This window comes from Polypterus senegalus, chromosome 11 (genome assembly GCF_016835505.1).
Source record: "Polypterus senegalus isolate Bchr_013 chromosome 11, ASM1683550v1, whole genome shotgun sequence".
NCBI lineage: Eukaryota > Metazoa > Chordata > Cladistia > Polypteriformes > Polypteridae > Polypterus > Polypterus senegalus.
In genome coordinates this window covers 40,338,297-40,352,170 of record NC_053164.1, presented here as the reverse complement: position 1 = coordinate 40,352,170, position 13,874 = coordinate 40,338,297, and the positions used below count along the sequence as shown (strand labels likewise).

At 38.9% G+C, this 13,874-nt stretch overlaps 1 protein-coding gene across 5 annotated transcripts in view; it reads right to left on the bottom strand.

Annotated features, from left to right (window-relative positions):
- Nucleotides 1-3,086: 3,086 nt before the first annotated feature.
- Nucleotides 3,087-13,874, bottom strand: part of slc4a5a (solute carrier family 4 member 5a) — a 154,902-nt gene continuing 144,114 nt past the window's right edge. For 4 of the 5 annotated variants that reach the window (XM_039768435.1, XM_039768438.1, XM_039768437.1 and 1 more), the window contains 3 exons: nucleotides 13,618-13,699; nucleotides 11,097-11,152; nucleotides 3,087-7,548 (listed from right to left, as the gene is read on the bottom strand). In XM_039768435.1, coding sequence (XP_039624369.1) covers nucleotides 11,130-11,152; nucleotides 13,618-13,699 — 105 coding nt within the window. In that variant the 3' untranslated portion in view covers nucleotides 3,087-7,548; nucleotides 11,097-11,129. Of the gene's footprint in view, nucleotides 7,774-11,096; nucleotides 11,153-13,617; nucleotides 13,700-13,874 lie in introns of all 5 variants that reach the window. The other variant, XM_039768436.1, reaches the window with a different exon arrangement.

Genomic DNA, 13,874 nt, shown 5'->3' with positions numbered 1-13,874 from the left:
GACTGTCTGCTATCTAAGTTACACCCTTGTAGTTTGAAGTCTGAAAGGTTACTGGGGCATAAAGGTATTTTCCTTTGGCTGAAAGCCCATTCTGTAATCCGAAGTATTAAAATTCATGTCCTGCTACTGACATCTCAGGCAAAGCAGGGACAAATGTCATCTTACTTAATCACATTACATTCTCAAATCCTGTGTGATAGAATAAGATGCTTGCTCGCACCCTTGTACCCTCAGACACCACGTCAGACACCAGATAAAAGTCCAATAATTATTTATTATAATAATAATTGTGCACAAAGCACGCTCCTCTCCACAATTCTCCAATAACAATGAACAATCCTCCACTCCCAGACGCTTAGCCACCCTGCCTCCCAACTCAGCTCCTCGTCTGGGAGCTCCCACAGTCCTTTTATATTCCCTGACCCGGAGGTGTTCCTTCCCAACAGTCCACAAGTCCTTATTCCTTCCGGGTCAGGGTAAATAATGTTTTTTCTCACCCCGGAAGCCCGTCGCTCTTCCTATGACGAACTTCCGGGTCATAGGGCATGAAGAACTCTTCGGTCCTCCCTGCAGCTCCCTCTCGTGGCCCCCATGGCATCCAGCAGGGCGGTGCATAAAAACTACATGGTCCATAATTCCCTGCTGGTCTTCTGGGGACCTCCATGCTGCAAGGAGGGCTCCACCTGGCCGCTTGGGGGTATTGGCCGGGGTACATGGCCGGCCATATCTTACACCTGTTAATCCATATCAGAGCCATGGGGTCCAGATCCTATTCTGGCAGCACTGGCCACTGCAAGGCCCACACAGCCACACTTGAAAGAACAGGCACCTGCTAATAATCCTGATGTGCGAGTCTTTGGAGGTGTGAGGAAACCCACAAGAGCCATGGGAAGAACGTGCAGCCTACACACAGACAATAACCGGGCGCTGGATTTAAACACAGAGTGCTGGCCACTGTGCCACATCACTGCACAGACAGAACTGTATGTGGTAATCTCTTTATTGAACCATATTACTTAATATAGTTTTTAAAGATGGAAACAGTATGCAAACCTGTAAGGCAGAAGAAAAAGGGAGTCTGGTGTAACAAACACAATGAAGTAACACTCAGGTGTGGATTTGAGATGCCCAGTACTACCCCCCCAAAAAAAAAAAATTGCCCAATTCTTGTTTCCAGGGGCCTCATTTATAAAGCTTGTGAACACACAAAATGAACTTGAAAAGTGTATACCTAACTTCCCACACAAACATCTGGATTTAGAAAAGAAAGCTTGACAGGAGGAATGTGCATATTCATGACAAATCTAACACATGTACACACAACATTTTGAAGAAAAACTGGGAAATGATGCCACCCTTGATCAAGTAGGGAAATGCAGGCAAACCACCGATTATCAAATTATAATAACAGCTGAATTATAATAATTATAATTCATATCACAGACTCATTATTATAATGCGTGTTAATGTGACGAACATATTAAACCTCAAAAGTGTTTAATGTGATGTATTTCAGTTTCCTTTTAAGAAGGCCGATTCTGTGTATTTGCACTAAAGAACTTTTTTAGGTGTTTGTTAGTTTATATCTGCTACCAGTCACTCCTTGGGTACCGGCCAACAGGTTTGGAGTATCTCAGCTAAGCTTCACTCCATCATCATCAAGCTGTACTCGAAGCCATTAGCTAACTGTGGAGGTGCTACATTCAGTTTTCGTATGGTATGGGTGTACATTAAAAACAAATTTTGCCAACATAAAAAGGCAATTTGCAACAGTGTATGGTTCCCCAAACGTAATTAGAGCACTTTAATGTACTCAAATTGAAAAAAGGGCATTTAGCAAGAAAGAAGCTGCTTTTGTTAATTATAAATTATTATATTCCTTTAACGAAGAAGTCATATGTGATGCCAAGATGAGGCTGACAAACATCACATCTCCGTACCCTCTGTCAACTACTGGTTAATGTATTAAGAGGCAAACTAGTGTAACAGCTGCCACCAATGTAACTGATCTGTGTGTTGGCTTACATGTTAGTCGTTAATAAGGTAACGAAGCAGAGCAGACTGGCATGAAGAGTACTCTGTGTTTATTGCCAGTTAGTATCACACATACTAGTGATATGCAATGATTGAACAAACTAGTTCTTTCGGACTTATCTTACTCTCTGAACGAATGTAAAATGACAATGACAGCAGTATAATGACATTAAAGAATTAATCTTATCGAGGTATGCACAGTGCGTGCTACGTTTTATGCTGCATTCCGTGACAGACTGGAGCTATCATCTTAATTTTACTTTGATGGCTGCTGTCTTCGGGAAATAGCCGAAACAGTAAACTGTTTCAGCAAAACGATCATGACGACAACTAGCCAATGACTGACATGGTAGATGACACCAAGCACCTCCCATTCATCGGTCACTCTGAATGAGTCATTATGCCCCCTACTGATCCGGAGAACCACTGCAAGTTCGTTCACAAACTGTAGACAAGACAAGAGACTCACAGTACTGTACACTTAAGTAGTTCACTGAAAGAATCAGTTTGTGTACTGAACCTAAGAATGAACTGCAGACAACAAACTCACAACACACTGAATCTCAGTTCAGTTCACTGATGATATATGTATGGGAGATTGCATCAGAAAGTTTTATGGTGATGTGCGCACTATTCTAAGGTTCTGACTGTACGATTGTTTTATTTCTATTTATTGGTGAAAGTTTATTTTTAATTAATTCAACAAAGTAGATTGTTATTATTATGGGATTGTACAATGTTTTCCAATTTTTTAAATTGTACTTCAATACTTCAGAATTCAATAAAGAGGATTTATTATTATTACTATAATGTGCAAATTACTTATTTTATTGCTTGCCTTTCATATTGTTTGGTTGTTAAAGTTGTTACACTGCCACTCTTCTCGATTTTAAACTAGAATATATCTTTTATGAAGTGAACGAATAAGAGATTTAAAGATTCGAACCATTTTGGTGAATGGAAGGAAATAAATCCAATCAATAAAAAGAATCATTTTGCACACAACTAACGCATACATTAAAACACATTTAAAAAGCGTACACTGTTCCAGGGTGGTGCTGAGATGTCTTCCGTTGCACGGCTGCACTAGGGTCCCAATCCGGGTGGTCCGTCATGTGGTGGGTGTGGCAGCGCGCTGTATCAGCGCATGCTACCAACCTACACATACAAACTCCGTTGGGGTTATGCGCGGCGCGCCCCTGGAACAAACAGATCTCGCCCCCTTTTCTATGGAGTCCACAAAGAGACAAAATAGTCTTAGTGGGCAGCTTCATAAGGTAAACCCATTAAAGAAAAGTACATTGCTTGCGGCTCTGTTAGACTAGCTTTGGCAGAACTCAGTTTTTTATATGTTCCATGCTATTCGTTGTAATAGAAATCGTGTCGTTACATGTGACAGGTATTAACAGTTACCTGCTCAGACGCTGGCGCCTTTTCCAGAAACCCGAGAGCGCCAAGGATTTGCGCGATAACCCCGTGCGTCATCTTGCGCGCTCAAGTGTGCACTGCAGGTGGACAGACGGATGCTCGTGAACGCCGGTGGCGCGGTCTCAACACGTCATGATGAAGGCTACTCTGCCAGCCAATGAACGTCTGCAGCATGGTGAGGTTCAGTAGCATCGAGGCGTGTCCACGAACGCACATTTACAAGGTGATTGTGATTTATTTATAAAAGATTAGTTGTGTGGAAATGTTTTTACAAATCTGATTTTTTTTGGCGTGCGCATTTTCCTGATTTTGGCATGCTCATATTTTCACACGCCAACCAACGCCAAGTTTTTGTTCAAAAAGCGGACGCCACTTGTTTTTTGTTGGAATTAATAACCTTGTAAATTACTGAGACTCAGCCTCGTCTTTGGGCTGCATGACGGAAACTCACACGTCACATATGCGCTATAGAAATGTAATTCATTTTATTATTACTATGATCTATGTCGCATTTGTAACTCTGTCACATAGTGTCTTGGTCTGTTTATCGTCTCTTCCTTTACGAACGTAATGTTATATTGTCTGTAGTGAAAGAAATACAGTCGATGGAGGCGGAAGCTAAAACATAAAGGACCCTTTCCACGTCAACGTCCGGAGTCCAGTCAATGTTACTGCGGTTGCCTTGACAACAGCTCATCATGCGGGTAATTCAAAAGTGAGAAAAAGAAAGGTTGACCAGAAAGCCGGAGCGGTGAGAAAGAGGCAAGCCGAGCGGGCACATCTGCTAGCCACACGTCCGACTTGACAAGATCAGATCCCAGCTGGACGATCGGACGGCGAGTGTGGCCACCTCGAAGACAGACACCGCGATTATCAGGAGCCAGCAAGGAATTGGAAGGCGAGGAGGCCCAGCGGCGCTCGGATCTGACCGTCCTGTATGTTTCAGACTGGTGACAAAGAGCTGAATTTTCTTTCCATTGACGTTGGAATAGAAAGGCTACACTGAGCCCAAGACATAAGAGAGAACCTCTAGCGGGCCCTTCTAGATTCATATCTGTGTGAATTTATGTGGCGCCAACGATATGCTGGCAAGGACTTATTCGAACAAATAATGCTAGACATCACTATGTTTAATCCTCTGTAGTGTAGTTTAAGATTATTTGTGTACTAGCACTAAAATATAGAGAATTCCAACAAAAAACAAGTCGAGTCAGCTTTTTTAACAAGACCGTCATAAATCACCTGCCCCCGTCTTTAAATGAATACTCCACCCAACAGTTATATTCTATTTATGTGCTACTTTTTAGTGATGACATTGAAACATATTTAATGTCATTCGTACAGTTTGGGGCTAACAAAGTTTGTTTTAATGTAAATGGGTGGTGGATCAACACTGGACAGCAGCAAGCAATATGAAAATGTCCGTAAAAATATTTTGTGTTGTATAATGAAAGTCAATTCATACTGAAAACGTGCAGTATACAGTTTGTGAATATGTTGTTGTATTGATTCCTCTGGTAAAACAGGTTGTAGCCCTCAACCCAGAAGCCCTCTGAGACGGGGTCTCACTTTTGAATTAAAGAAAGTGCTCTTGGCCATTGTATTGGGGTGAATGACAGTCGTGCAAAATTCATATGAAATATTATTTAGGAACAGCAGGCGCCAACTTTATTTCTTTTCCTAAATTCTATTCTCACTACTGTCATGTCTCTTAATTTCTGTCCACTTTTTCCCTGATAACTCCTGTTGTATAACTCATAGTATCGCTCATGTGGTCTTACAAGATGATACACAACATAACCTCTTTTGACTTGTAAACACCCCAGCACACCATTTCAGCCTGTTACCAGAATTTTCAGCTTTCTAAATGTTGGTCAAGACTTGCACTTTTGGTGGATTTCTGGCTGCTAGTTATTGTTGCACTAGAATTTTTGTTGTCCAGAGATTAAGATTGTAGCTTTTGGTTCTTTGAAATGAAAAGTAGGTCTAAACCCCAATCTGCCATCTGTGCCCCTCCACACTGCCTTGGGGGGTTGAATGTGTGAGGACCCCTGCCACACACAATATTTCACCCTGCACCCATTCCCGGTAAAATAACACACAATTTCAAGTTGGAGAACATCTGCAAATCTTTAGTAGTGATATACTTTGATCTCAAGCCTTGTAAAATCTAATAAACAATATATATATATTTATATATAATTTACAGTTACACATGTCTAACATTTCCAGTTTCTTATCAATAGTGAAAGAGTATACAAAACAACTCGTGTTCAAGTTTTGACAGAAAAAAATACAAAAATAAAGACACTTAATGCTAACATGCATGTTTATGTATTACAGCCTGTTTAGTCTGAGTGGGGCTTGTTGGGGATCTAATAGTGGAGGTGAATGAATGGTGGATCTGGAAGAAGGCAGTTGCAATACACTTATAGTCAGTCTGCCTAGAGTGCTATGGGAAGAATAGTGTTTGTACTGTATGTCTTCTTGTGTAGAATTAGGGATTAAAGATAGGGGTCCTTGAGTTCAGTCCTGGAGAGCCACTGTGGCTGCAGGTTTTGTTCTTCAACCAGTCTCTTCATTCTTTGCTGATAATAGAGCTTGCTATATCATTTTATGGCTTGTTAGTACTTCCACTCTGCTACATCTTTTATGAAAATATCGCCTAAGGGCCATGCCACATTTGCTGACTTTTGCAGTGATTTTCTGTCATTGCTTTGGCTTACATAATCATAATATTAATCTTACCACAATGCATGGTATTGGCTATCAGAAAAAGGGGCAAGCACGACTGTGCTGGAAAGTTGTCACGCAATTGCTAAATGTGCCAGGCTATCACTCGTGTAATTAACACAGTCCAGTGACAAGGTCAGCAATAGCAGTTGGCAGATATAACATACCCAACGACTAGAAGTCACGTAATGTGACATCAGTTTAGATGATATGTGGGAAAGAGTGGGTTACTACTTCTTAGTCCTTCACTTTTTCACTTCCATTTCTTTTCAAATACGCTTTTATCACACATACTTCATGACGAACATAGACAGGTGTAAACGAGATGAAGCTGGATGCTGGCTGCCCTGTCATTTGTGTCTCCTTGTTAATTCACTGCTGGTTTAGAAACAACTAAAAAGAGAATGCATCTGTTAAATAGTAAAAGAAGCAACTAAGGGTTGTTAATCACTAAAAGGAAGCAGAACAATGTTGTTGGAGCCGTAATTGGTTTCTAAATAAGAAATTGGGTTGAAACAAACAACTGCAGCCACTCTGGCCGTGCATAACCAAACCACAGTTTAAGAACTATGAAGTAAATTATTTTTTGTCACTCCAGTTCTTCATTATGTTAAACATTATGACAACCTACTCTCCCTCCACAGAGGACCTTGTTTAACATATCTAAGTAAGACTCACAGCGAGTCCTAATATGTGTCCCTCACTCTGTGCCCATCTGACATAAGGAAAAGTGGAAAGGGGTTGAACCAAACAGGAAGCTTAAAGTGGCGAGGGGGCAATATTTGACTTATTATACCCACTGCAAAATTGTTGAATGCTAAAGCACTTTATCAATATATCAGCAAAATGTATAAAGGAAAACTGTGATGTAGTATAAAAACAGTGGAAACAAATGAACTGTTCTTTAGGTTAAACTGACGTTTACCCACAAATGGGTATCTAAATAATGAAAGAGGTCATCAAAGCCAGTTTGGTGCATGTTCAGTCCATGTCTTGCTTCCTCTCATACCAGGACATACAGCACAAGAAATCCATGAAAAGCATTTTGTCCGTCTCTTTAGAGGTGCTTGCCCCACTGCCATTCTGATCCAATTTCCTTTTAAAGAGAACACAGTTTCTTCTTTATCGGTTAATCATTACTTCTAGAGGGTTAGTGGGTGTAGTAGAGTTTGACTAAAGTTCTCTGGCTATAAGGTGGTCTCACTGCCCATGTCTCGAGGGTGTCTGTCAGTATCGCTGTCATTGTAATCCGATTCCATTTCGATCTTCACTTGTGGCACGGTGCACGTGGAGTTCCTGGAGAAGTTGACTGCAGGCGATGATGGGCAGGAAATCTTGAGGTGAAGGGTTATGCTACGATGCAGAACAACTTCATTAGTGAAGGAACTCCTTCTGTGGGTTTGGTGCATTGTCTTTAAAAAATATTATTTCATTTGTCAAATTCTTTGTTTTTTTTTGTCTTGGTTTATTAGACAAGATGAGTAGGTAGTAGCAGGCAGCCATGGAGTGAGCTAAGTCAAGAGGTGTGGGTGTCAAACTCTGGTCCAAGATATTGGCAATTCCAGTTCCAACCATTCCCTAAAAAAAGAGTTTTTATATTTAAATATTCACAAACAGCCTGACAGTAAATCCTGCCTGTATCTAGGGCTGGGAAAGGTGATGAAAATGGGCATCATGTGTTACTCTCCATGTGAATTAGGACCTGGTTGGAACGACTAGAACGGCCCACCAAAAGACCTGAGATTGAAACCTTATACAGCAAAAGGCAGCATCCCAGAATGTACAGCTAAACTTCAGCAAAGTGTTCGAAACACAATTCACTGGTAAGAGGAGCACTATTACAGAAGTATCTGTGTAAATTTATATGACTCAGAAAAGACAACCATTATGCTTAGTATCCCAAAGAATTGAATTAAAAAGGCACAAATTGTACCTGCTGTATTCTATTATTCTAAAATGAAGATGGGTTGAAATCTAAATAATCCATGTAGACCTTAGCGTTAATGTTTGCAGTGCACCATGCAATGCGCATGTTTCTGTTAAAGACCATTTTGTATGGGATTTGTAAAAGCAGTGTTAATGTTTTTCTCAATTGGTGGAGCACAATATCATACATAGTTCACATTCTCAAAACAGGTAACTCATTTCTCAGAACTTGATTGTATGATACAAAGCAGTAAATTCATTTTGTTTTTAACTTTATTAATCCCGAAAGGAAATTACTTGGTTTTTTCGCATACCCCTTGGGGTCAGAGTGCAGGGTCAGCCATTGTACAGCGCCCCTGGAGCAATTGAAGGTTAAGGGCCTTTTTTCCCACAAAAAATCAGAAGTGAAAAGTATTTTGCCAAACTATAAATAAACATTTTTACATTTAAACACTAAATTCTGTCATTCGAGTCTCAATAAGCAAAACACAAAAAATGATTCTTAATAGAAAGAGATCATCCCCAAAATTTGTCATCTAATTGTAAATGATTACAGCTAATTTGTTCACCAACCCTTCAGACTTGCATCAGAGTTAAGAATGGACACCAGATACTCAGTTTAAGTGAACAAAGAACAAGAAAGTGAGAGAAGAATTCAAGCTATAGGTGTCTCCATAGAGGTATGCATTTATTTTGAATGAGATCCCTGCAACATTGGTAGACCATGTGATAAACTACGGCCACACAATGAGAGAGGCAGGTCATAGGTGTCAGGGATGCCAGGGGTGACGACCCGGCCAGGACGCCTTGAGGAACTGGAAGAGGGCGTGCACCCACCTTGGATCATGTGGGGGCCGCCACCCTGGTTGCTTTGGGGGCCACGGGTTGAGGGCTTGGAACCCCAACCCTGTAGGGGCCTGTGGTCACCGCCAGGGGGCGCCCCGAGGCCTTGGAGACCCTGGACCTCAGCACTTCCGCCACACCAGGAAGTGCTGGGGGGAAGAGAAGCAGGGACACCCGGAGTGCTTCCGGGAGTACAGCCGGCACTTCCGCCACACGAGGGCGTGTCGGTGGAAGATTGCCGGGAAGCACCTGGAGCACATCGGGGTGTGGATAAAAGGGGCCACCTCCCTTCATTCTGGGCTGGAGTCGGGAGAGAAGGAAGGACTGAGCTTGCTGGAGAAGAGAGTAAGGCATTGTGTGGACAAGACTTTGGGGGTTTTGTGTGCACTTTAACTTGTAAATACATTGTAAATAAACGTGTGGTGGTGGAAAACAACATGTCTGCCTGTCTGTGCCCGGGTTCCGTTCACATAGGGTACAACCCAACCTCAGTAGATCTTCTGTTGTGTCAGTCATAAGGATTTGCAGGTATTAATTCAGGTAAGCTATGAATCAAATTTTCTTTAGCAATCACTCAGTTTAGTCCATCATGAAAGCAGATGGTCTATAGCTTGACTGTTGTCTATGCATTCATCAATAAAGTGCAACAAAGACCTCCACTGGGTGGCAGAGGGAATCTACTGAAGAACAGGCTATTGTTGAGTTGGTGATTGCAAACAATGCTATATGTCTACAGGAAATGCAATCACACATCTTTGAAGACAATGGCAAATTTATCCTCATAAAGAGCATGAGAATTTCTACAATTGATTGTGTTCTGCGTAAGCATCAACTCAGAATGAAACAGCAGTACAAGGTACATTTGAAGGAAACGCTGAGTAAATGAAGGAACTGAAGTACCCATATGTACAGGGTGGCATTCTTCTCAAGACTTGTACTGTAATTGTGTTTCAACTTGATGTGCTTTGCATGATTTGGTCTGTTGTCATCTTTGTTTCATTTAGAGAATAATGAGAATTGAAGGCAGTAACACACTACAGTTATTTGTTTATGTTGATGAAGCTGGATTGAACTTGTACTATTTTGCAAACTTAAATGGTGTTGTGTGATTTGTGTTAACTGTTTTGGGAATATGAACTATGTTCCAAGAATTGTACTAAATCAATTGATAAAAACTATAATGTTTGTGATGCACCATCTGTTAGAATGACAAAGACATAGCAACTGGATGGACACGCAAAGAGATACATAGACACTTATCGTATTAATAAGGTGGATAACATGCAACGCTCTTGCATAATGGTGCAAAATATACTTCAGTGCAAAAGAGAATTTGTGCATTGGGTAAATGCAAGTTAATGAACATTCCCATAATTAGCATATATATTTGAAGAATCTAAAAATACATAAGATAAATCACTTTAGTTTGATCAATAGCCAAATTTGAATCTTGAAGCTTATATGTCCTCTCCAGTGAAATATGAATTACAACACCTTGAAGTGCTCAGTCAAATGGGAGCTCGCTGCATTGGGCATTTTGAATACTTTTAACAGTTACTGCAGGACAGGTCATCCTTAGCTGAACAACAGCATATTGACAAATATGAATGATTAACTTTATGATTTAAAATTTGGATAAAATATGAAAAAGATATGTGCACTGATTATATAAATTACTGCTTTCTTTTACAAAATTGTGTAATCAGTATATACACTATAAAAATTACCCAGACTGCTTTGATTACATCTTGCCTGAAGAAGGGGCCAGAGTTGCCTCGAAAGCTTGCATATTGTAATCTTTTTAGTTAGCCAATAAAAGGTGTCATTTTGCTTGGCTTTTCTCTACATTCATAATGGCTAACACGGTACAACACCCTAGTACTCCAGACTGCTTTGTAAATTTAGATAAAGCCCAATCAACAAGCTTAAACTGTCCAGTTTCTATATGGGTTCATTAAGGATAGAAAATCTTTATTCAAGTTAAAATAATCATAAAAGATGGGGTCTTTCTAAAGGTTGGGATTTAGGGAGTAGGTCCTCTAGTTCTGGACTTGCGCTTTAGTCTATGGCAGGATACTGTTACCACTGGAAATTGGCTGCAATCTTTGTAAAGGAAAATGCAGAGTGAATACCTGCGGTCCAGATCTGAACTGCTTGGGGAGAAGTTAGGATGCATCTGTGTCTTGCCCTGGTGAAAAAATATGAAAACATTAGTGACATTTTCAATGACAGTCCCAAGAAGGGCCTTAGTGTCTACGACATCGGTATTATACTGTAATGGGCCAAACACAGAGGACAGCACTTTGGGCCATAAGAGGGAGACACATCCTGACATAAACAGAAGTGCAACAAGGTAGGATGTGCATTTTTCATCAATAAACTGATCTGAGTACAAGCAGGCTCATCCATGGATTGACACAGATTGATACGTTTGAATGTTGTAAAGCATAAGCAGTACATGTGATATAATAAAAATCTGAAAATGACCTCGTAATTCCAGCATAACAACAATGAGTATATCAATCAGGATTTGAAGAATCTCAAAGTGCTTTTGTTCAACCATAATTCTCAGTGTGATACATTGTTTTGTAACATTTGTACCAATGTTAACCACCAACTATCCATACCCTGTGTCTATGTTTTTTACTAAAAACACTAAAGGTATCAATCTCTCAAGGCTGCATGTAAGCAGAAAACATTTGAAAGTTTTCTCAATCTGTCATTGGCAGGGAGAATGAGACTGCTTGAAGATGACTTCCAAAACTAAACAGACAGGACTAGATCTACCATTTAGGAGAACTAGGCAGCTGCTTAGGGTGGCAAAATCAGGAGGGTGCCTTTGTTTGTTCTGTTTTTTAAACAGTATAGACACTAACTTGTAAACACTTGGAATCAATACAACTGTCCTTAAGATTCTTATCATTCTAGCAATCCTCTCAATAGACACAAGCAATAGATTCAAAAGAAACCGTTTCTAAATTTTCAAATATGAAGTCAAGAGAAAAATAATATTGAATTTCAAGGATTTGTATTTTTACAATTGTAAAGAACTTGAATTAAAATATTATTATTACTATTTACTTTTTAAAACTGGTATTTTACTCATGAAGTGAAATTACTTTTAAGCAAATTACCTATTTATTATTATAGGAGACAGTATGGTGAAATGACACCTTTTATTGGCAAACTAAATAGAGTACAAATGAAAGCTTTTGAGGCAGCTAAGGCCCCTTCATCAGGCAAGGTGAAAGCCTGCATTTGTAATCTATTTAGTTAGCCAATAAAAGGTGTAATTTCACCCTACTTTCTCCTGTATCAATCTATGGATAACATGGTACAACACTCTACTTCTATTTTTATTATTATGTTATACTGTTGCATTTATATATTAATATATCTGTAAATTAATAACACTCAGCTCTAAAATGCCAAGCCATTTACATAGTCATTTATTTAATATCTACTGTATATCTAATATCAAATTTCAAAACCTCAATATCAAATTTTAAAAGCGTGATATCAAATTTTATAAACATGATATCAAAATGACAAAATATGATGTGAGAGTTTAAAATGCACACATATTAGCATTTAAGATTTCATATGAAATTTCAAAAGTGCAATATCAAATTTTAAAACCTTGATGTCAAATTAAAAAAGTGTGATATCAGATTTTTAAAATGTGATATAAAATTTCAGAAGCTCATCATCCAAGTTTAAAAGCCTGATATCAAATTTAATACTGACAATATCAGCATTGTAACTGCTGATATCAAGGAAGTTGGATTAAAAGTTTAAAAGCCCATAACTTTCATAACATGATGAGTATGCCATGTTATATTTTGCATTTTTGCCTGAGTGACAGCCAGCCTACACGCTCAATGTGAAAGCATGAATACACCAGTATGTTTTCTGATGCACGTGAAGGTGAATTTGTTTTTAAGAGATGCCATATGGAATGAGTGTGGGGTGAACAATCTGACTTGGCACTACATCCATAAATAATGCGATAGCAATAAAGAATTGACTTCAATGTGAAGAATAGTGAGTTTACTAAAATAAATTAAAAAGTCTTACAAATGCAGATGTAAAAAAGCTACTTCATGTTAAAATTATTATGTTTTAATAATAATTAAAATAGTAATTATAGTAATTATTTAAATAAATTTTAATATTAAATTATGTTATTTTAAATTAAAGTTAAGTCATCACATTTAAATAGATCTCCTAGTGATCTTTTTAAAGCTGGCTGAAGTAAATGCAGACTTACTATGAATGTGACTAGTATCCTGAGAGTTCAGTAATGAAATTTAACAAGCATAATATAAAATCTTCCATTACTATAAAATATGGAAACAGTTGACGCTTCTAAATGTTCTTAGTTTGCAAATCCAGATGGAAATGTGCTTGAGATCCATAACCCTCATAATGAAGATAATAAAATAATATGTAATATAATCAAATGAGAGTGACCTTTCAAATGTCGGCCAGGTTGTGAGGTTTTATCAACTTTAATCATAATGCATTTCTTCTCTTTTTCATTTACACATTTCCAACAGCATTTTAGTTTTAGTTATTAAACTCTTTAAAACAGTACAATCTGTTTAATAAAAAGAAACAACAGTCACAGTACAATGAACCGGGGGTACTTACTATCAGGAATTGGGTGGGTGAGAGGGTCAGACAAAATGACTTCCATGGATATCCTTACAGGTGAGGGATCTGGGGGTTTAAACTGGGAACAAACAGCATTGAAAGACTTGGGGCAGGGTAGACAGGGTAGTGTAAGGAGAGACAGGATAATCACTGTGAGAGCATCACTGTCAGATGAAACAGTGCAATAACAACAAGAAACTAAAATATATATATACCGTATATGTCATAAATACATTTACTTATATACTATATAT